General features: G+C 36.5%; 1 protein-coding gene across 8 annotated transcripts in view; it reads left to right on the top strand.

The window, feature by feature from the left end:
* G9a (histone-lysine N-methyltransferase G9a) overlaps nt 1-25355 on the top strand; it is a 118791-nt gene that overhangs the window by 51803 nt on the left and 41633 nt on the right. For 7 of the 8 annotated variants that reach the window (XM_081764091.1, XM_081764093.1, XM_081764096.1 and 4 more), the window contains exons 7-11: nt 2944-3165; nt 12745-12812; nt 17917-18146; nt 21016-21188; nt 22743-22901. In XM_081764091.1, coding sequence (XP_081620217.1) covers nt 2944-3165; nt 12745-12812; nt 17917-18146; nt 21016-21188; nt 22743-22901 — 852 coding nt within the window. The remainder of the gene's footprint in view (nt 1-2943; nt 3166-12744; nt 12813-17916; nt 18147-21015; nt 21189-22742; nt 22902-25355) is intronic. The other variant, XM_081764095.1, reaches the window with a different exon arrangement.

The raw sequence follows: 25355 nt of genomic DNA on the forward strand, positions 1-25355 counted from the left end.
AGAGATTGGAATACAAAGTAGAAACTGGATGCAGTTAGCTAAGGATAGAAGTCAGTGGAGAGCTTTTGTGAACGCGGCATTGAACCTCCGGGTTCCATAGGCCATAGAGTTAGTTCGTTAGTTAGTTAGTTATTGAACAAAACATATTTTGCAAAGGGGGCCGTACTATAGTCAATAAATATTTTAAGACTATGATACGCTTTGCATTTTGTATTGAATATATGCAGCAGTCTTACAATCCCCAAAGAATGTACTGTTGATCAGAAAAAGAATTAGTGTTATAGTATGTGCAGGAAAAGAAAGTGTATGTAAATGACAGAGAGACGTAATAAAGAGACCAAGCGATGACGTAAGTAAGTTTCAAGTGACATAGTGACAGTTCACCTTAAAGTGTCAGAAATGCCGCACTTGTACACAAATGCTGAGTATGATGACACACACTTTCTCTATGGCTTCTACAACAGTAGCTCAACGCGTCCAGTAGAAGAATATAGACGACGGTATCCTGATCTTAGAACACCTGATCGACACGTACTTTCGCATATGTGTAGGGCATTACGTGGGTTCTTATTGGTCAGGGAAATCAGGAAAAACTCAGGGAAAATGATGCAGGTTAGGGAAGTTCAGGGGAAAAAGACTGGAAATCAGGGAAAATGATGCAGGTCAGGGAAGTTCAGGGGAAAAAGACTGGAAATCAGGAAAAATTCCGGGAAAATGATGCAGGTCAGGGAAGTTCAGGGGAAAAAGACTGGAAATCAGGAAAAATTCCGGGAAAATGATGCAGGTTAGGGAAGTTCAGGGGAAAAAGACTGGAAATCAGGGAAAGTGATGCAGGTCAGGGAAGTTCAGGGGAAAAAGACTGGAAATCAGGAAAAATTCCGGGAAAATGATGCAGGTCAGAGAAGTTCAGCGGAAAAAGACTGGAAATCAGGGAAAATTCCGGGAAAATGATGCAGGTCAGGGAAGTTCAGCGGAAAAAGACTGGAAATCAGGGAAAATTAGGAGAATTTTGTAAATGACTGTGTAAGAAGTATCGTATCTTCAGAGTAATTAATTGTCAGACGTTTGTTGGTAGATATTAATGATCACAGTATGGGACGTTGCTCAGATTTTTATTGGAGATAAGTGGAAGGTTTGTATGCCCAATTGATTACCGTTTGTCTCTATAGAATAAATGTTCTCATATATAAATATTCACCATTATTTACTCCTTATTTATATGTCAACGTCATCCGACACTTGTCATGAAAGACAGGTAACCTCCTGCCAAAGATCATGGAAAAGTCAGAAAAATAGATTTCTCCAGATCAGTAGGGACTCTGTAGTGGCATGCTTCCAAATGCCAGTTAATCTAAACGTCCCTTACAGCGTACATTTGACAAAGATTATATTCTAGAAATTGTCCAAAGAAGCCCTACAACCAACATACGCGGAATTGCCACATGTGAACATGTAACACAATTCAGTATTTGTCGGTTATTGCTCGAAGAAAGTTCTTATTCTTTTCTTCTACATAAGGTCATACACCTCCGTGCACCTTGGCGAGCTGTTTGTGGAACTTTGTCGAAGGGTACAGGTAGAGATACATTTACTTTCATACATTCTGTTTGTGGACGAAGCTACCTTCACCCGACAAGGTGTGAACAACAACCGGAACGCACATCAATGGATGCATGAGAAGGTAAGGGCCGCTGTGGCTCAGTGGTAGAGAGCGTTCACCTCTGGTGTATCGGGTCGTGGGTTCAAACCCTGCTCCTGCCAAGTGAACTTTGTGGTGGACAAACACCGTGTTCGTGGGTTTCATCGGGGATCTCCCGTTTCCTCCCACTCTTCATTCCACCATTTCATTCGTTTCTCATCTTCACTGTCTCCTTTAGCCTAGCCGGCATAAGCGTGGGACGTAAAACTCAAAAATTTAATTTAATTTCTTTTTTTCAAATTTGAAGGTAAAAATTTGGAATTTTGAAATTCAGATTTTTTTCGGAGTGCAAATAATGTTATACCTTTTAAAAGAATGTCTTTCCCTGTTTTTAAATGATGTGAATATCTTCATTATTACCGGAGATTTGGGGCTTTAATAAAATAGTAGATATTGTCTGAAGAAGGATATGTTTGATATCCGAAACCGTTATTATAATTTTTTAAAGTGTGTTTTAAGCTTTGGTCAGTGTTTCTTTTGTTAAAATAATTTAATAAAATGTATATGTAATAACTTGATCGTTATTTCGATATCTCTAAAACGATCCTAATCGACCTCTCATTTATATAGGCATTTTTGGTTGTAATGACGAGGGATATATACCTGTATATAGATATCTGTGTAAGCAGCTTTCTTAAAATATGTAGGTAGAGAACAATTTACAGTAAATGTACTATCACACATTTACAGGAATATATATATATATATATATATATATATATATATATATATATATATATATATATATATATATATATATATATATATATATATATATATATATATATATATATATATATATATATTGAACTTAAGATATTCATGAGAAATTCCTTTCACATACATATTTTAACTTTGAAATGTATCAAATTTCTTAACTTATCATTACTAAGGCCTTTCCCACTGGTTTAGTGTGTAGCTGCGATGCATGTGGTCTTGGGTTCAATCGCCCGTGAGAGAGAGCACAAAAATTTTAATTTCACAATCGTTTATTTTTATTTATCACCCATCTCCTTTAGCCTAAAATTCATAACCTTGGTGTTAAACTTAAAATCAATTTCATCCTTACTAAGTAATCTAACGAGGGGGGCAGGGAAAAAGATATTTGAAATTATTAGCAACAAAAGTTGAAAATAGAACACAACTTAGATAGGATTATGTGTTCAAAATATTTTCTTTGCGCATTGTAATTTAGTTAACAGTAAATTAGACGTATACTTTAAAAATAAGTTTTTCTTTTGCAGCCCCTCAGCCAAGATGGGTTGTGTCAGTCAGGGACAGAAGAAACCGAATGAAAAGCTCCCAGACATCGTCTTGCCTTCATCCTTAATTAAATCGATTTCGTACACACTGCCCTCGGGACGGGAGGTTTCGGCCGACGGAATGCCTGACGACCTGGACAAAGAGAAGTTAGAGCAGTTAATTGTTTATATGTATTTGTTGTCAGAAAAACCTAGTACTGGCAGGTGTGTTTTTAATTTTTTGTTTGCTTTTTCTCATTTATTTTTTAATGCATCTGTTTTTTGAGCACGCTACGTAGAGTTATTCTGTTTCTTTCTATTTTTTTTATATGTACAGTATCGCTCAAAAGTTTTTGAACATCTCGGACTTTTGTGAGCATCTACGTTTTATCATTATATTTATACGAGAACTTAGCCCCGTGTGTCGGAAATACTTCTACCTAAAGCATAAAACTAGACGACAGTTGAATCAAAGTCTGAGAAGTACTGCTGATAATATATCTAATCATATATTTGTTTTTAATTGAAAAAAAAAAAAAAAAGACAATTTGATGTAGATATTGCATAGGATAGACACAAGTGTGGAAGGTGAGACAAAATATGGGTTTTGTGTGAAAGATAAATAAACACACTGGTAAACAAGACTGCACTTGTTTAATATAAAAACACATTTACACGTGATGTTTCGATCTTCTAGCCAAGATCCTCATCAGACGTACACTGAGTGATACAAAAAACTACTCAAGTATATATACACCATTAATCTCTCTATCTGCTCTCTCATTGGCCCGTTCAAACAGCCAATCAGAAGCGTGGAAATCTATCTGAACTGACCAATGGGAAAACATAACATTCTACCAGAAAGAAACAAGGAGCAAACAACCATTGAATACATTAATTCACATACATTTTTCTGTATTTATCAATAATATTTCTCCATTCTTTATTAATGCTGATACCTTTGGTCCAATTCATTAAGTTTACACCCCCCCCCTTTTTTTTTCTATCCACGAAGCCTCTTTCCACTTTCTCGGCCACAACCTTTTTACCCTTTCCAGCACAATAACTTCTTCCCAGTTCACATCATGTCCTGTTTCTTTTACGTGTTTAAAGATTGCGTTAGTTTCTCTGCCACATTTCACATCACTTTTATGTTGTTTAATTCTTTCTTTCAATAATTTCCCCGTCTCCCCAATATATTGGACTATGACTATGATTGTGTGTCAGTGTGAAAGATATAGACATGCAGGGTCAATGTAGTGACTGAAATTAAAAAGAAAAAAAGTTCAAAATTTGTAGTGCTTTATAGCTTGTTCAGATGCTAACTTCTAAAAAGGTAAAAATACCATACTTGAAAAAGTATTTACGATGGTTTTGTGTATCACATCGTTGCTCGTTGAAACTAACAACGAACACAAAAGCCCGTATATTGGCCGTCGGAAACCCTTCTCGAAGTATGGTATTTTTGTCTTTTAAACGTTCACATATCAACAAGCGTATAAAGAACTACAAAATTTGGGCAATGCTTTTTCTTTCAAATTTCTGCGACTGCATTAACCCCACATGTCTATATCTTTCAAAGAAAAACTAATATCTTGCATCGCCTTCCACAGTTCTGTTTATACTATGCAAATATGTATATCAGCAATTTTGGTTCCAATATTAAGAAATATTATTAAACATATCATCTGTAGTACTTCTCAAATCTCGATTCAACTGTCGTCAAATTTTATGCTTGAAGCAGGAGTATTTTCTACACACGACGACAAAGTTCTCGTGTCAAAATAATAGCTTCACTGTAGATGCTCACAAAGATCCAGGATGTTCGAAAATTTTTGAGTGGTAGTGTATATAAATTTATTACAAGATATGAGATGAAATACGCTTGGAAATCTAGCAAGGTTTTATTTGTGCACTTATTTTTAGTTCGTATGTGATATCATTAACTGTAATGCAACCGCACTACCAAAATGAACGCATGGGATCAGTATTAACCAGAACTTTATATAAGAGATTTATTTAGGGAGATGAATTAATGCATGTTTCAAAACAGCACATGAGTTATTTACTTATGGTTTTCTAATTAACCTTTAGACGCCTGCCTAACTTTCTAATTAACAGAATCGTAGGCTCTCACGTTGGAGGCTCTAGTGAGACACCTAATTATCACAGAGCATTCACACACCTTTGGAAAGCTTATAGACCACAGATTCCAACGAGCTAACATTCGTGCGATTCCCGCCATGGTCGTAGAAGAAGAAAAAACATAAAAAATCATTAAATAAATATGAAAAATTGAGTTTGCAGGACCCTGGCAACCCTTGGAGTCACCCTACGCTGACAAAATGATTCTAATGTGTAGGCCAGACACTTCATTGCTTCACGTACCAATTTTTATAAGTGTACCACAAAGAGGGAAGGAATGGCCACCAAAACCTGATGAAAAAATAAAAAAATGAACTTTACCCTCCCCCTTCGGTCGTGGTAGCCCCCACATATATAAAATGCATACTAGCGGAAAGCTTCACATGTTAGGAATACATTGGTACCAAATCATCTTTCTTGCTTGATTAGGAGCTGAGCTGTTGATATTTGTGGTAAAGATAAACGTAAATTACGTCAAAAGACTGAAACTCCAAAAATTTGCCCACTCCCCATATAAGCAAGAAGTACAAATACAGGATATTACCATGTAGTGGCCTACGTCATTGCTTCACATGCCAATTTTTATGAGTGTATGTAAAGAACTGAAAAAAAAAAAATTTACTCTCCTCCCCTCTCCGCCGTGGTACCCGTTATACATAAAATGCACACCGACGGAAAGCTGCATCCTTCAGAAATTCATTGGTTCCACAATCATCTAGTTACCTTAATTAGGGGCTGTGCTGTTGAGGTTTAAAGCTCCGACGCGGTAGTTGCGTCAATGGGCATTTAAAGATTAATTAATTAATTATGTAGCATCTGAAGTTAAATATACTTAAATGTTTCGCTAATCACTGTTACCTTTATCTGTGGACCAGAGTCATTCAAATGCAGCTCTTATCACTTCTCACAATGTCCTCTTGCACTTTTTTGTGTGTGCATTGCTAAAAATATAAAGTCGGAAAAACTTGATAATGTAAATGTTTGCACTTAAAGAACTCTTTGTTATGAAAATCTGATGGTTGTTAAACTTGACTTCAAAAGTGTTATATAAAGAGTGAAAAAAAAGCACGACTGAAGTCAGAATTGAACCCGGGTCTTTCTCTTACTGTGCCAATGCGTTAACCACTACGCTACCCAATCCACTTTCTGAACAGCCATACATTCTAATAATTTTGAAGTTGGTGCTCAGGAAATCAGATTCAATGTTTCAACCTCATGTACTTTCCGTTCTTTTTCCTTTTGAAAGAAATAAGTGCACGGTAAACGTAATTGGTTTTAGTATCGTGTCAAGAATTCCACTTATTCCATCAGAGATTCCTTTCAGTGGTAAACTTTCGTGTCCAATGACAATTAACAGAGTTCAGAGACAAAGTTAAGTCACGGGACGAACAAAAGTTGTATTATTTGGTATGGTCAATAAATAACCGAACATGTGGCGTGAAAAATCCAGTTACAGCATCACAGTAATGAAACTTACGAGGGATGTGAGCACGCTGCATACTACCGAGACAAATTCCAGAAGCACCGCTAGGTGGCAGCAGTGTGTGACAGGAAGGTTATATAAGCGAAGGCTGTCTTCAAACTGGTAGTCAACTGAATCCTCACGTTCACAACGTGAGAAAGTTACCCGTGCTCTGTACTCAAGATACCTTGTGAAACGAGATGAGACCTGCAATTAAGAACAAGCAGCGTGGTCTTTTGTCACAAGATGTCATTCTGCTGCACACGTCTCCACATTGCTAGGACAGCTTCGTCTAAGTGGGTTATCTCAATCCTCCTACAGCCCTGATCTGTCCCCGTGTAATTTTCATGTGTTAAAGCGGCCGCTGAAACATACCTTACGTGAAATTCACTTTGCATCGAAAGCACAACTGCTTGAGGCGGTTTTTAATTGTTTCCCACAGCAGCCACAAGTTTTCTGAGATAAGCGCATCAAAAATCTGGTAAAGCAGTGGGATGCCTATCTCAATAACGGAGAGGAATATGCTGACCTGTATTAAAAGGAAAGTCTGTAAAAATGTCAGTCTGATTATTAATTATCCTTCCCAAATACAAGTCTAGCTGAACTTTATTTTTGTACAGCGAAGCGTGTGATTCAGCTAGTTCAAAAATATAATTTGATAGTCAACATATATTACTCGTACTACGAACAAAAAACGAAATAAATTTTCTTAAGTCGCCAAGAAAACCATAACTTCTTCCTTATGCATAAGAAAGAAATACTTGAGATTAATTCTTTTAGACGACTGGAAAAGTTAATTGGAATTACGGTTTACTTGAGCAGTGCGTTATGTGCACATGCTTTAACGGTACAAATCACTACTTTCAGAAAGCTGTCCTAAGAGAGAAACTACTGGAAACGGGAAGTTCGAAAGCAGATAATACTATTAATAAAAGCAGTTGAAGTGCCTCGTACCCTGAGCGTGTGTTTAAAACAGTTAAATACTAAAGTGATAACTTTGACTCCAGATAGCCTACATATAGAACTTAACAAAGTAACTAATATGTTAATGAAATTGTAGCACTTGTAAATACAGGGGCAATTTCTTAATGAGAGTATGTCCTGCTGTTATTATCCTTGAAGCGTATAAGTAGAAAAGGGGTACGTTTTCTGTGAAGGATAAGCTGTGCACACTATGATAAATATTACCCTCTAAAAATGCCAATGCAAACATTCATCAGCTTATTGTAATTATTGAAAACGTCTTTTAGTACACTTTTGTGACCAAAGGAAAGGCGCGGAAGCAGGCAGAACAACAGCATTACTCGGGACACCATTCCTCGGCCACGTTCCTTTACTTATTAGCAAAGCATCTGTCAGTTATTCCTTATTTTCTTTTAGATACAAATTTGACAGCTTCCCCCCCTCCCCGCTTTGTTTATGTATATTTGTCTGTTTAAAGGCTGGTAAATAATTGCATCAAATGTCAAATTGATCCCGGATGGAATGGATAAGTTTTAAGGGCAATTTATTGCTTTTACTGCTGATGGTATGCGTATGAATTACCAGCCGAGACAGCTCTTAGAACGGAGGAACAGCAGTAGCTTTTTTGTGTCCATAATGAGGTCGCAAGTTAAATTTTTGTGGCAGCCTAAATTCATTTTCTTGAAGTTTTCTTCTCTTGTATCATACAATCGTTCATTGAAATTTTACATCATCTTTGTTTAACTTTTAAAGCACACCTTTGGAATCTGAAACTGAGTGAGTAAACAGAGATTTTTGTTTAGTATAATACTGATTGTTGCAATAGGTAGGCTTAACGTAGAGTATTAACTCCTTTTTTTTTTTTTTTTTATTTATTTCTTAATTTCAAATTGGACATTTTTTTAAGTTGCTAAGTTATTTCGGTAGCAGTGCTTTTATTTTTGTTCGGTGTATGGCTTTTTTGCATGTTTGGGACACAAAAGGAATGCCTAAGTATTGTATATCAGTACACTAACTGCCAGAAAACGTGCATTATAGCTATAAATGTAAGAGGATTTTATTTATGTAGTGTAACTTAATCTTAATATTTTCCTTTTTTCTTTTTAATACCACTAATTAACCTAAGAAATTAGATCCAAGTTGGGTTATCTAATTAAAACATATAATTTCGATCAACCTTCATACCTTGTACAATATTAGAAAAATTAGGAATACTTTTCTTTTTTTCATTTTTTTTTTTAATGGACAAATCTTAGTGTTGCTACAATGAAACTGAAACGAAAAATCAAATTTTCTGTAATATGTTGAAAAAGAAGATAACGAAAATTAGTGAATAAGTGAAATATTTTTTAAAAAATCTTAAAAAATACCCTGATACACCTTTCTTTTTATTTATATTTCGCTCATATTCCTTGCTGTGGACGAAATGTAAGGAAAATAAAATAAATCCTCCAAACAATAAAAGGATGTTCTTTTTATTTTATTATATGTGCAAGTTGCATATAAAGAAATCTTAACATTTGAACGATATATTATTGTAAATACGTGCAGTTCAGAATACATAACATCGTCATAACAAAGAACATAAAACATCGAAAATTGATCATTTAGGCGTAACAGCAATTGTGGAAGTGTATCGTATCATGTCGAATGCAGTGTGCGTTTGCGAGAATAAAGAATAAAAAGTAAATGGTATGGGATTTTATATTTTTTTGTGTAGTGTATTTTAAAGATCTGAAGTAGAAGTAGTCTCAGAACGAAAAGTTAAGAAAAGTTTCGTCCGTGTTCCACAATTTTGTCCAGTGGGTTCATTGGTTTCCGAAATGTTTGTATAACTTGGCCAGAGTTCAGAATGTACCGTGCGAGCTTGTGGGACGTTATTTCGCAACATTTCGTTCCATGATGAACTAGAATGCATAATTCTTCTCAGGTGAGCAATCTTCCGTTTTATTTGACGCAGGTTTTCACTCTCCCCTGTCCTGTGCCAGATTTTTCATTTCCAAATAGTTTTTCTTCCGTACATCTTGTATTATTGTTTGACACAGTTTTCCACTCTTCCCTATCCTGAGTCAGTCTTTTCATTCCCATGTACTTTGTCTTCTTTACATTTGTATTATTGTTTGACACAGCTTCCTACTCTTCCCTGTTCTGAGCCAGACTTCATTTCCATATATTTTCTTCCCTTGGACATCGTTTAAAAATCTAATTAATAATTATTCTCAGGTCAGCAATGTTTCGATTGGTTTAACGCAGCTTCCACTCTTCCCTATTCTGAGCCAGACTTTTAATTTCCGTATCCTTTTTCTTCCCCGCATCTAGTATTATTTTTTGACTCACCTTTTCACTCTTCCGAGCTCCTCCGTGGCTTAGCGGTTAGCGTACGCGCCCTTGGCGCGGGAGACCCGGGTTCAATTCCCGGCGGGAGCTCATGTGGTTCGGATTCCACGTTAATCAGTAGGTCCGCGTCTCATATAGCCTCGCTGCTGAAAGGGACGCTAAACTGACATTCAACTCAACTCAACTTTTCACTCTTCCCTTTCCTGAGCCAGTCTTTTCATTTCCATGTGTTTTATCTTCCCTACACCTTGTATTATTATTTGACACAACTTTCCACTCTTCCCTATCCTAAGCCAGACTTTTCATTTCCATGTACTTTGTCTTCCCCATATCTTCTACCCTACTTTGAATTCTACTGAATTATTTTTAATATTGCTGCTCCGTACAAAATACATTGGAAATATAGGAGACACATGGTGTCATCTGTAATACGTTCAAAATTTTCAAGTCTCTCATCTGGAATCGAACCCGGGACCTTGGGCACCAAAGGCGCGCGCGCTAGCCACGAGACTAGCAGGGGGGACTTTTCTTGTTTCCATGTTTCATTTTTCGAATTATTAGGTTTCTCAATCGAAATATACTAATTAGAAATAAAGTCTGACCAAAGCGAACATTTATCGTGTTACAGTTTCGGTAATATATCGTTATCTTCATCAGACACACTGAATCTAAGGGTACAGCTTATAAATCTTAGGAAAATCAGAGGAGGTCACTTCTAAGACACGGATAGTCAACCTTTTTAGTTTTTGAGTGCTTCTTTTCATTTCAGAATTCACTGGTCTTGTAGTTTATCTGTCCTCTAGCCCGCTAAAGGGAATAATTAATAACCGATCGATGCAAACAATCCTACCTTTCAAAACCTCCCGGTCGACGCGTTGGCCACCCTTGTTTGTGGGATATGAGGGTGAACCAAGTAACTAATTAGAAGTTGAAATTCAAAGAAGTGAAAGTGGGAATTTAATTAAAAATTTAAGGCCTGTACACCTAATTAACTAGGTGCGCATTAATTGCAAATTTGGAGCGAAACGATCTACCTTTATTGATTATTCATAGAACAGGGTGTCTGTCGGTCACAAAAGTCACGAATGTCACGAAAAAGTCACGAAATCAGAACACAGTCATGAAAGTAAAGAAAAAGTCACGAAATTTAGCTTTTGGGCCACGATTTTTTTGTTTTTAAATCTGTACAAATGTAAATACAGATCGCAAAATTTTGTTCTATAAAGCGTCAAAATTCACCACCAGAAATGTCTTATGGTCGACTTTAGACGCTACCAAATCGCAAGCAAACCACGCTTCTATCGCATGAATGAAAATTCGGCCTAATTCGCACCCAAATTCGCTCTTGAGAGTATTATGAAATTTTACGATTTGGTAAAGAAACGGTCACGAAAAAGTCACGAAATTTCATTTTGGAATTTTAGTAGACACCCTGTAGAATTTTTTTAGTGCATCAGTTGTTTTTGTGAACGAACACGAGATGCAAATAATTGAATTTGGCATATCAGCAAAAAGCATAATAGCTTTGAAAAATTGTGTTCGCAGAACTAAACGAAACGGATTTCGCTCTACTTCTAATGCTCAAAATTCTGTTTTCCACTGTTTACAATAAAAATTCGCGAGCAAAATGTGTTTTCCAAGGTTATATCTATGGGCATCCTGTTTTTCGGTGATTATTCCTCAATTGCACATCCGATCTGGAAATACCACCCGTTACGACACACAGCGCGCGCTCTGCAATTACCATATCAAATTAGATTAACGGTTCCCGCATCTCGGAGGAGTATCCGGATAACCCAACGCCTACGTCGAGTGAAGAAAATCTTCAGAACTGTAAAAATTAAAGGAAAAGTCTTTATTTTTTTGTTAGAGGTAACCTCCTCTCATTTTCTAAAATTTGTAAGCTGTAGCCTTAAATTGTATTTTTCTGTAGTGTGTATGATAATAGTATGATAACGTTGCCAAGATGTGACACAGACTAGTAAATAATAAGTTTCCTCTTGTGAGGTTTTATTGTTATTTAAGTTATGGGTAGTTCAAAAATTTGAATGGTCAGCATTTAGATCGAAGTACCCATTGCCAAACAAGGCATTATTTCCCGTTATTGGTTATGGATGCAATGACGAAATTATGGGAGCATAACGGTCGCCGCGATATGGGGATTTCTACGGACAGGTGACGAATTCACATACCTATTCCCTATCTGTGGGGATCCTTGTTGCGCAGCGACCGCTCCACTTTCCTCTCTACGTCATTGTATATGTCGGTTGTTACTTTTTGTATAATATTTTGACTCGATAGCGATATCTTTCCGCGTTATACCAGCGCCTTCGCCGGTTCTTAAACGCCTTTCACATGAAAATGGTGCTGCTTTCGATCCATGTTCATTAGACATTTTTTTGATTAATTCCATGTCTACTGTCACCTCCTCCAGTTCGTTCGTGTATTATCATATCACCCAGTATAAAGAGTGAAAAAAATACAGGGTTGTTTTGGCAGTTGACCACGAGTCTCCGTCTTACCGTTCTGTTAATCAGTACGCTACCCACCACCTTCTTTGAACAGCCATACATTCAATCACTCTTGAGGTCTGATATAAGTCGGTTATTTTGTCCATTTGTCATATAAAAATAAATAATATTTAGATTTCATTATTGAAGAGAAGGCGAAACGGTCTGCAAAAAATACCGAAGAAGAAGAAGAAAACAAAAAAAATCATTTAAAATGCTGAAATTCTGGACCAAACATAACGTTAGTTGCTGACTGTGGACTAGTTTTTTCCTTTGTAAACAAATTTTGTTTCCATATTATATGTTCCTTCACTTTTATGTTCCATGGTAGCCAGAATCTTAAGTATTTTTGTACAGCTGAAATACTAATGTCTTCTTGTTTTTCAGGTACACATTGAAAAGTATGTTTCTTGCAGCAAAATCTGCTGATGCTGAAAAACTATTGAATATGTTAGGTACGTATAAAATGTTCGGTGTACATTTTTCTTCGAGTACGATGTATCCATTTTCCATCATATAACGATGATCCATCGTGTCTTGGAGAAGGCAAACTGGGCAAGATTTTTGTAATCTAGGCAGAGGTTGAGTAGAAAATAATGTGCTACAATGTGTTTGGATGTGACTGCAGTGATGTTGAATAAATATACTGCGTTATTCTACTGAAATGCAGAAACACATATGTTGAGAATGGATTATCTGAGCAGTCATTGTTTATTTTGAAATATCATTTTTGAAATTATAATCTTTGGAATCTCTGTATTTCTCCCTCTCCCCCCCCCCCCCCCTATCACATCTGTGTTCTTTCTCAGAATACAATTTCTTGTTTCAAATGATTTTTTTTTCTTTCTGTCTCTTTGATCAGGAACATAATTACAGTAAACGATGCATTTAATGAATCATTTGGGGCGAAAGAGTGTCCATAAAATCAAAAGTATGTAAAGTCGTGAATTGTGTTATGAATTGTTACATATTTAAAATAGGATATTGCATTTGAAATTGTACTTATGATGTAAATGTAAAATATTTAATGTATTAAAGTTACAACTGCGCTATTAGAAATATGCGAAAGGCCTAAAGCTTCCGTAGCTTTCCAGTTGAAGGTTATTTCTTAATAATCAAAGAACTAGGTTGCCATGTTAAAATCGTATCTTTGAAAAATCTGGTTGAAGTTTTCTACTAATGGAAATCTAGTGAGATTATGTTTTTTGCGCGATATTACAAATGTCTCATTAAGTTTGTTCTGTTTTTAGTTATCCACAATGTTATTTCTTTCCCCTTTCTAGTCACTTTAATCAGTGATTTCTTACTTGTTAAACTGGAAACATTGTAAGACAGATGATATAAGTGCGGAACACGGTGCGTCGGTGGTAGAGCGCTTTAACTGGTGTGTGGGGTTCCTGGTTTGAGCCCCGGCCAAGTAAGTTTGTAGTGGACAACACCGTGTTCGTGGGTTTTCTCCGGGTTGCTTCCGTTTCCTCCCACTTTCTTGTTCCACCAATTTTTCCGTCACCATTCACGTACTTTAATCATCGTCTCCCTTAGCCTAACGGGCACAATAATGGGACGTTACACTGAAATATTTCATTTTCATTTTCATTTCATTTCATGTTCTTAGAAAGATGACAGTACATGGTACGGTTAATGAGGCATAACCCAAAATTTATAATTTACTCGTTAAATTTTAATATCTGTTGACCAAAATAACGTTCAAAGGTCATACACACAATAGACGACTGATGACATCAAGCTGAACAAAATCAGTGAGTGAATGTAAGGGTAAAGACATACCGAAGAGACTTCGCGATCGAGGTCGAGGTTTAAGTCGCGGTCGCTACCTCGATGTCTAGATCGCGATGGATGAAGGGCTCACATAGCGAGGAGGTCGCACCCTCGCAGTAAGTTCTCAGTTTGAGGAGAAACATTAATTACCGTGACGCGTCTGAAATTATTGCATAAAAATCACTGCAAAACTACATTTTGAAATGGAAAGGACCAAACAGTTAAGAGCAATACGTTGTAAATAGAGATGGACGCGAGACGAGACATGAGAGATGCTAAAGTCTCGTCTCTTGTTTCGCAAAAATATTTGACTCTTATCTCTTGTCCATCTCTATCAATAAATCAAAGACTTTTACATTTTTTTCAATGTTCTGTGAAGAAAAGCCGTCTTTCAGCATTCAGGCGAGAAATCATTTCCCAGTAAAATTAAAAAAGAAAAAAAAAATCAGGAATGTCTTCAGGTTTCGACATGGAGACGGTATTAATTTCCGCAAATAAAGTTTCGTCACTGCAATTCCATTATTCGACGTTTCTTCCCTATGGATACGTGCCTGTCTTTACATGTATTTTTTACCTTATACCAGTAGCGAATTTAGAAAAAAAAACTTTTTTATTAATCTCAGAATTGGGAGGGGGGTGTTTGTGGCCGTGGAGTTTTAAAGCATAGATACGATTAACAATAGCTTTTTTTTCTTTCTTTAGAAATCCCACAATTTACAGACTTCAGCTCGAAAGCCCCCTCCCTGTAACCGCCACTGCCTTATATAATAATAAGTCTCAGTATAATTCTCAAATAAATATGAATAACTTATCTGTCATTGTGCCTATTATGATATTATTTGTGTTTCTTATCCCATATTGCTGGAACATTCCGCACTAGTTCTATTAATATGTCTTTCATAGTCAAATTTAATAGTGCAGTAAAATCTCTCAAGCATAGACACACACAATCCTCTGCAGACGAAATTCTGAACAAATGAAAATTTTATTCCGTGCAGACCTTCAAGGAGAACCAATGAAAACACGAGGCACATCGATGCTTCCGCTTAACATCGGTGTAAAAACTTTATCATCGCGACCTCTAATTCACCCACTCGGTCGACCTCTAGGTCACTCTGTAGTGTACATCTTCGGCGTGCGCTTACTCATTTGAATCCATGTGTTTGTGCCAGTAACGAGGATGCGACGGCGACTTAAACCTCGACCTCGATCGCGAGGTCTCTTCGGTATGTTTCTACCCTAAAAACTCATGCGTAGTTTTGAGAAAAATTCGTTTTGGTAGTGCTGTTAAAAGGTATGTATGCCGTTTGTTGCCACTGCCAATTGGAAGGTTTAGTCTGCTAGAAAATATTGGTTATTTATTTATTTATTTGTGTACTTTATATGTGAAAAAAGTAGACTTCTAACTAACAGATTGTTGATTGATTGATGGAGGTTTTTCTGGGACGTCAGCATCAAGGTTGTTTGTGCCCGTCACGATCAACACGGTTACTCAAACACGGACTGCCAAAAAGAAAATTTCAACACATAGCAAAATATAACAAAACAAAAGAAAAAAACACTGCTGCAGAATAGAAAAAACTAACCTTTAATATGAGAATAACAAATATATAACAATAACAATAAATAGTGATAATAGTAACGATAGACAATATATATAGCAATAACAATAAATACAGCTCATTTGTGGCTAAGCGGTTAAGCGTAATCGCCTTTGGTGTAGGAGACCCTGGTTCGAGTCCCAGCGGGAGCTTATGTGATTCGGATTCCATGTTAATCAGTAGGTCCCGTCTCATAGCCTCGCTGCTGAAAGGGACGTTAAACTCAAAATCAACTCAACTCAGTAACAATAAATAATAAAAACAAAAAGTCAGAATAAAAGTGCAGCAACAATAAATGAAGTAACAAAGGACTAAAAAAGCTCAGAGAACGTGAGCAATGTTACAAGCGTGCTTAAAAGCAAGTACACGTTCAACAATGTGAATATCATTGCCCAATGCACAGTCTAGAGTAAGCGATAGTCTGTAACGCTCTCGGAGATCTGAGTATTCAGGACATTCAACAAGAATGTGACGAATACTCAGTGGAACAATACAGACGATCCAAACCCCGCAGCAAATAACTGTTCGTCAGATTAGAATGTCCGACACGCAAACACGCCATGAGTTCTTCATCTCGACGACTAGAGCGACAGAATGTCTGCCACTCTCCCAAGGAGTGGCAGTTAAGTTTATTATCATTTGCCTAGTCTCAATCTGCATGCCAATGAGAGCGCAAACTAATAGATCGTATCTTGCTGTCTGTGTTCTCGTAACATTGACTCATTCTCCTAATAGTTACGCGCATACTGTTTGTAATAAAAACAGTGTGTTATGCAAAGTATTTCTGTAGAATATTCTCAAAAGATTTACGGTGAGTCCTTCCTTTTTGGTTTTATTCAACGAGCATCAAATACACTTTTCTTCTTTCTTAATGAAATTTAAACATGTGAAAATAACTGGGATTTCAAATATTGTGCAAAGTATACACATTTGAAAATAATAAAATTCCGTTATATAATTTATTTCTTTATTTAATATATGTAAAGTACTGTTTTGAAAAAGTAATTTTTAAAAAAGTGTACTTTTCGTAACAATTTAATGGTTATATGAAGGCCTCTACTTTAATCTACATTTCTGCGTAGTTTGCACCAATATTAAGATATCGTATCGTACAACAAGTTTTTGAGTACCATCCTCATAGAAGTTTGTCGTTTAATTTGGCAACCACTACAATACGGCCACTTTGACCTCATCATCGTTGTTCTGACTGTTTCAAATGTAGGAACATGTGGCAGTTACTTATCAGATAACGACGAAATCCTAAAGCGTCTGTTCGTCAAATTTCTGCATCAAGTCTTCAGAAGGTTGTCCACCACGTTCCTCATCATGAACATTCGTGCGATCATCTTTGAAAGGCTCTAACTTATTTCCGTATCATTCCATCGCTCATAATGTATTCTCAATACACTTCACTAACAGGGTGTCTATCGGTCACGAAAGTCATGAAAAAGGTCACGAAATCAGAAAACGGTCATGAAAGTCACGAAATTTAGCTTTTAGGTCACGATTTTTTTTTCTTTAAATCTGGAGAAATATGGTATAGACTGGAAAATTTTGTTCTAAAAACGTCAAAATTCACCACCAAAAATGTCTAGACCCTACCAAATCGCAAGCAAAGTACGTTTCTATCGCATGTATGAAAATTTGGCTCAATTCGCACCCAAATTCGCTCTCAGAATGTTTCTAAACTTTATGGTTAGGGAAAGAAAAGGTCACGAAGTTTCATTTTGGAATTTGAGTAGACACCCTGACTAATCTGGCAATGAATTTCAGAGCTTTCCACGCCTTTGGCACTAAGAAAACGGATCACAGCGCGTATTTTACAGTTGGCGGGATTCTCAATCGCTGATTCTCGTTTTAACTACTCACAAACAAACGTAAAAACGGTTAGATGTTTCCGTTCTGGCGTCTGTGGCTTGCCAACAGATGTAGGTTCATGCCACGCATGCGCGAAATGCCGAGCGCAGCACTGCAGCGGCTGAATTTCACAACAGTACTTACTTTAAAACATGCTCCGTAGTATTATGTCTTACATTAACCTTTTCTTCATCATATTATTGGTTACGATCTAATATCAATTTAAATATTGCATCTGATTTGGGGTATTCTTTAGTATAAGTGATTACTTGACACCTTAATAATTGTTACTAATGCTTAGAAATTAATATTTGTATTTCAGCGTACGGGTACAATCCGAATCACCAGTTCCGAGACTTCCACATGCAGACTGCTCTTCATGTTGCTTGTCAAGCTGGGCATTTGACAATCGTGCACATTCTTATTCAAGCTGGCGCTCATTTGGATGTAATGGACAGAGACCAGTTTACTCCGCTTATGTTAGCTGTATTGCATGAACACAATTCCATTGTCAAGTACCTTCTCAAGGCAGGCGCCTGCGTAACGCTCAAGGTAAAGTGGAATTTAAATTTGGGTTAATGCATTTACTACCTTAAGGAAGAAAGTTGCGACAAATTGTGTTCAGATAAAAGCGGTTTCTCTAACCTTATGTGCCTACTAATATTGGTATGACAAAGAAGAACACTTGAACTAGGTTAAAGAAACACATAAAAGATGCCGAGTATCAAAATTCTGCCATTTCCAGCTTGCTGAAAATACCTAGGTATAATCAAACATACTATTAAAGGAAGTCAGAATCATTCGCAAATTGAAAGGAGTATTTTTAAGTCTTTCTATCAGGGTTGGCTGCTTTAAACCAGCTGTTAAAAAGTTTAAACCAAAAAACGAAAAATCTTCGTAAAAGTGTAACTATTTGTAAACTCTTGAACACACATTTGTGGATTAACACGTTTCCTCCCGTATATTCGTATTATATTCAGACGTAAATTCCCCATTCATTACTCAAAGAGATTATACCAAAAGCAATTTTTTTAAATAAGTTTATGAATGTTTCTTTTGTGATTTTTTTATAGTTTGTTATTATTGTTATGCAGTTGCAATCAAAGGAAAATTTTAATTATTGTTTCGTTTGAATAATGTTTACTATTGATAAAATACATCGAAATGCCATACCTTTTTGGGAGGGGTCATACAAACCCCACGAGAGGCATTTATTGAAATCAGAAATATCTTTTGGTATCGATTTATGTATAAATGGGTCAGAGCCAAAGTGGACTCAAATAATTCGTATCTTTATTCACTTTTCTTACTGATATGCAAATTAAGTCGTCGTATTTCTTTCACTTGGACTAATAAAAGTCGCAGTAAACTAACTTGGACTAAATTAGTTCTGTACTCTGCAATACTTTGAAATTGTCCATACGTAATTCTATATAATAGTTCCACTTGTTCAATTGTTTATCTTTTCGTCCTTCTCAAATGATTCTTAACAATTATATTAAGTATGTAAAGATCGGTACAACGTATTTTTATCAGGAGTCCTTCGTGATTGAGTTGGCACATGTATTGCGTTTGTGGCGAATTAGTCCCGGTTTCGAGTTCAAATGGAGGACAATTTCTCACGGATGTAAGCCGAGAAGCTGTTTGGATTCCGCTTTAAGCTTATGTGACCCCTTCCAGCATAACCCGGTTGTTGCATAATAATACCAAGGCGAAACAAACTTATTTCTGTCTGTATGTGGTATTAAAAAAAAATCAATAAAAACCATGGTTTTTGCCAACCCTCTTTTCTATATTAGGACCAAAATCCTAAATTAAATTTGGATGAAAGCAATATAGATAAGAATTACAATTGTATTCTTAATAGCCCTCTTTTTCAGTTAATATTGTACTTAGAGACACTATATAGGAGGATTTTGTTCTTTGCGTTCGAAAACTGCGACATTTACTCGACGTAATCTCAAGTAGAGTTAGTTTTCAATTTGTGAAATGTCCTGTAATTATTTTAATGTACATATTTTCTCTCTTTGTAGTGTGCAACTTCTTTTTTTGTATTTTCTGAAGAACGAGTAAGCTGCCAATTAGATTATAAGAGTGACTTACTATATGGTTTAATGTTAGAAAATAATAGATCCGAATACAAATATGAATCCCTTAACACTGACATTCAACTTTTGAAGTTGTGGCTGAAGAAGAAAATAGAAACTGCTTTTCAAATGATTCCAAGCCAAATAAGAGATGTGTTCAAAAAGTATTGAACCTTATTTTTTTTCCCGCGTAAATCAATGAAACGCAGGAGACTTTCTTCAGAGTAGATGTAGAGGAGACACACACATGCGCGGTCGTGATTTTTTTTTTCTCGCCAGCACAAAGCGTCATTCGCTAGCAGTTGGCCAATGAGTGAAGGTGTGTAGTGAGCGGTGGTCGCATTTCAGTTTTTGTAAAGTGACAGTAAAAAACTTGAGTAAAGATATTGCATCAAATTTTCCTAAAAGCTTGACCATACCCAAGCAGAAACTACATTCGCAACATTCAACAGGCTTTCGGGGACAATGCCATGAGCACCTCACTCATAAAGGAGTGGTACACCGCTTCAAACATGGCCGCACATCAGTGGACAATGAACCAAGTTCGGGTAGGCTCTCAACAAGCTGGAATGACAATTTCATTGAGCAAGTGCGGACTGTGGTCGTGCAGAACCGTCATATCATAGTCCAAGAAATTGTGAACGATATAGGGGTAAGCATCCGATCGGTACATTCAATTTTGAACGAGAATTTGGACATGAGGAGAATGTCAATGAAATTCATACCGATGCTGCTAACAATGGAGCCCATTCTGCACATTTGATTCAGGCTTTCATCGCAAAACACAACATTCCTGTTTGTCGTCAGGCTCCCTACTCATGGCCCCGTGTGACTTTTGGTTATTTCCCAAGCTGAAAATACCACTAAAAGGGACCTGATTTGAGTCGAAGAAAAGACATTATGCAGAATGCGTCGGCGTGGCTGCTCACCATTCCAAAAACTGCGTTCCAGAAGTGTTTCCAGCTATGGCCGAAGTGTGTGTATTACTAAGGGGACTCCTTTGAAGGGGACTAGTGTTTCGGGTTTCAAATGAATAAATGTATTTTTCACAACCAAAGATTCTATATTTTATGAACACACCTCGTATTCGTCGGCCTATGAAGGCTTCGTAAATTTCTGTTCTAAGTTTTTGTCCTCCTTCTGACACGGGAGACCCGGGTTCTAGTCCAGGCAGGAGTAAAAAACGACACATGATCAAACTTCTCTGTTTGTGTAGTATTCTCTTCTTCCTCTCCCCTTCACACCTGGTTGACAAATTGCTCAAAGTTTGAAAGATAATTGTGTATATTTAATGAGTTTTAGTGTATATTTATTGTATTACTTATTTATTTCAGGGAGGAGATGGGATGACAGCTTTACATTTGGCAGCGAAGGCCGGTAACTTAGAGGCATGTTACTACTTGCTGTCCATGACGCATGTTCCACGCAGCTTTATTGACTCCCAGGACGACGGTGGATGGACTCCGCTTGTATGGGCTTGTGAGCACAGGCGAACTGAAGTTGCTCGGTAGGCATAATATTTTGTAGAAGGGATATGTTTAAAGAAAGGGGTCATTTAAAACGAATACTTGTTCTTACGTTTACCACTTATTTATTTAAGGGTTGGTAGAAAAAAATAGATGCTAGTAACTGTCATAAAATTGTAGAATGTTAAGGTTAAATTTCAACTCTTTGCAGCACTTTTTAGTTTTTTTTTTTCTTCCCGGTTTTACTGAACAGGTCTGAATTAATTACTGATAAAACGTATGGAATACATGTTTAAATATAACTGAAGTACTCATCCTTGTATTCCTCCAAGCAGAGTAATATACTTCCTATATTTCGGATACATGCTCGAGTATCCTTTGACGACAGTAAATAAGGCTTAATACATCTTGTATCTTGAGATCTTCACATGATTGTTTTTTGCGTATCAGTGGATATTTTGAATTGTAAACCTAGTAACATATTTTATGTACAGTAAATGCAAGTACTTGCCCCATTCCCTCCCCTATTACTATTTCTATTTTTTCAGGACTATAGAATTAGTATGTTCTTCATTTATTGTGATTAAGCTTCACGTCAGCTGAACAATGTTAATATGGCTTCCAACTGCAGTTCATTGTGCCAGCTTTTGTTCAGTTTTTTCTAGTGTCCATACTCGAGACGTGTACTATATTGATGAGAGATTTATAGTTATTTATATCTCAATTTTAAGGTCACTTTTCCCATGACCCCATGGACGGACTTTCATTGGATTCAGCATTCTCAGATTAGTATAAAAGGCTCAATTAGAAACTTATTCAAGACTGGACACGTGAATAAGAGCGTTAGTTCCTTCGCGTAGATGTTGCAGGAGCGTCAGTTCCTTCAATCTAATATAATAAAATAAAGAGTTTGTTTGTGGGTCTGTCTTATCTGTGTGCGGCCTTGAGACCAGATGAGTGGACCGAAAGTTACCAAATTTTGGTCACGGGTACTTGGTCCAGGCCCCAGACCAAGACGAAGCTTTTTTCTTTAATTAGAACCAGGGAGTCTCAGGGGGGGGGGGGTTACTGGGACATGTAAAAGTAGTAGAAAATGGCCGATATTAATGTCAAATTTATAGTTTTCGCGGTCGCTGAGATCAATGGCGAAACTCCCATCGCATTAACTTCCAAATTCACCCCATTCGGCTGCGGGCCGGGGATTACTAGGGGGGAAGATACCGAGACGTAAAAATAATCCAAAATGACCGATATTTTTTTCTTTCGTTGTTCAGTTTGTTTACATAGATATTTTATCTGACCCATGCGAAGAATGGGTATTTCAGCTAGTATATATATAAAATAATGGATTAACTACGTTGTTGAATAGGTATTTATTGCAATATTTTGCTTTATTATTATCATTATGATCAAAAAAATAGTACCACTCCATGTTAAAAGTGTAACCTTTTTGTGTGTAATCAGGTTACAAAATTTAAATTAGTTTTCCTGTTTTGCGGAACGAAAACCTAATGCATACTTCCACTTATTTCCTTTTATTCTGTAAATAACTAAAATCTTATTAATATTATGATGTATTTATATTTGCATTTCAGATTTCTCATGGAGAAGAGAGCTGATCATTTAGTACGTGACACGGAGCAAAATATCGCTCTCCATTGGTCGTCGTTCTCAGGAAGCGTAGAAATATCTGAGATGCTTTTAAATTATGGTTGTGATGTAAATAGTACAAATGCTCACGGAGATACACCGCTGTAAGTTTCATCTTTTGTTGCTTTCAAATTCTACAAGCACGAAGTTTACGCTAAAGTCTTTTGAGTTAGATTTCATTTTGAAGGTGCTTAATATCTATGTATAAGAGGTGTGAAGACAGTTTTTCGATAAGTAAGAGAGTTAAGTGTATAGTGATTTTTACTATAAACCAATTTGTAAAACATTCATTTTATTTAGTGCAGTGGACTTTAAAAAGTGCATTTAACTTCATTTCCGCATTCTTTCATTTTACGTTACAATGGGTTCTTTATTCACGGTTGAACCTCATTCGTGGGAACCGGAGCGATATAACATATACTCATAGACTTTTCTTATACGCCACGATAATGTTCCAGCCAATGAGAATGCAGATGCAGATGAAATGAATAGAAAATTGTATGAAATGAGGGTTTCGAGATTACCTTTTAAGCCTGGGTTCCCCAGTGGGCGGTACTTCGTGAGAAGAGCGAAAAGAGCGACACGTCATTGCAAAATATGGCTGACAAAAAAAAAAAAAAAAAAAAAAAAACATTTTTTAAAAACTATACGTAAATATGTAAACTTAAATTGTCAAACAATTAAAAACAAAAAGTTCAGTCATATATGTATTTAATTCAATATTTTCCTCGGTGCTCGTTATGTGTATAGTCCGCCTATACTAGGTTTTATATTACGTTCTTTACAGTGTGCTGAAGCTGTTAATTTCAATATCACTCTTAATATTGTAGTTAATTGCAGTTGTTTAAGGTGAGATTGGAACAAAGCTTCATTTGTATAGACAGGGTGTCTATCGGTCACGAAAGTCACGAAAAACTCATGAAAGTCACGAAATTTAGCTTTTGGGTCACGATTTTTTTTAACTGTACAAATGTAAGTACAGATTGAAAAATTTGTTCTATAGAACAAAGCTCAATACCAAAAATGTCTATCGTCGGCTTTAGACGCTACCAAATCGCAAGCAAAGTACGTTTTTATCGCATGGATGAAAATTCAGCCTAATTCGCATTGAAAATATTAGGAAATTTTATGATTTGGTAAAGAAAAGGTCACGAAAAAGTGACGAAATTTCATTTTGGAATTTTAGTAGACATCCTGATAGATCACATCACAATTGGCATTGTAACAGCGTTTTTGTGCAAATAGCTTTGTATACATTTAGGTTATTTAGCGAAGCTATCAATGCATGGGCGCTGGATGAATTCCAGGTTCTATCCCCGAGCTTGGTTATTTCGATGCTTTCTTTTACCGTCCTTAATAATCACAATATGGTTTGCAGATGATGCGGCTCTTATTGCAGAGTCTAAACAGAAAATTAGCATAATGTTAGAAACCTTGAGGGAAATCTCCGAAGATTATCGGATGAAAATTAATGTTGTAAAGGTAGAAACAATTGGTACAATGCCAACTGTTTGTAAGAAAAAAGTTCTAAATAAGTATACTTGCGAATAGCAATGTGTTTCTGAGCAATATGTGAAATTAGCCTAATATATAACCAAAAAATATGCTTTTGTATCTCTTCAAGCCTAAAATATGACTTAGCGCTGAAGTATGGGTTCAAATAGGCATTTATATGACCAATTAAAACGGTACTTTTGTGTTCACAAGAGTCAGAAATGTGTTTAAGTTTAAGTAGACATGTAAGATACCAGGATAAAAATCACATGTCATAGAAAGCCGAGTCTTATTTATTATTATCATAATTTATATCACAATTATAATTTATATTGCCTTATCATAAAAATAAGAAATGTGTCGCGGTGTCATGAGCATTCTATAACGTGTGTCGCCAATCAAAAATTTGGAATCTCTTTCTTAATGGATGCGATATAAGATATGGCGGAAGGAAGGAGGAGAAGGGAAGGAATGAGGCTATGAATGGTATTGAAATGGTTAATTACTGCAAAACGAAGAGGTTAGCTGAGGACCATAGTGCATGTAATCTTCTCAGTTTACAATTGGCCTGCTAATGATGTTGATAATGAGGAGGATATAGTAGTGGTTGTTTTGTTTATATGTGTCTGTGTGTGTGCCAGCAGAAATTTTAACAGATGAGTAAAAGTTTTCCAAATCGTATGATACCATAATGCTATTCATGTTCTGGTTTAAATAACCTTAGGTTATATATTGCTTGGATTGCTTAAGACATAATGGCGTCTGTGGATCTGCGCAATATAATCGCTAGCGCTCACGCCTTTGTGCGAAGGGTCCCGGGTTCTATACCCGGTGTGGCCACTTGGTCGAAAAGATTTAAAATTTTTTTTAGACTAGCGATCCCGAGTGAGATTTTTATTCACTCACACCAGACAAATGCCAGGATGGTACCTAATATTGGTCCAAGGCCGCTTCCTTCCTTCCCCAATTCCTCGAGGGACATTATTCCCTATACATGATGGGCTTAAGGCCATAGACATCGATAATAATATCCGGAAATATAATTCCTAACCAAACATACCAAA

Source organism: Thermobia domestica, chromosome 7, assembly GCF_964235325.1.
Source record: "Thermobia domestica chromosome 7, izTheDome1.hap1.1, whole genome shotgun sequence".
NCBI classification, from domain to species: Eukaryota; Metazoa; Arthropoda; class Insecta; order Zygentoma; family Lepismatidae; genus Thermobia; species Thermobia domestica.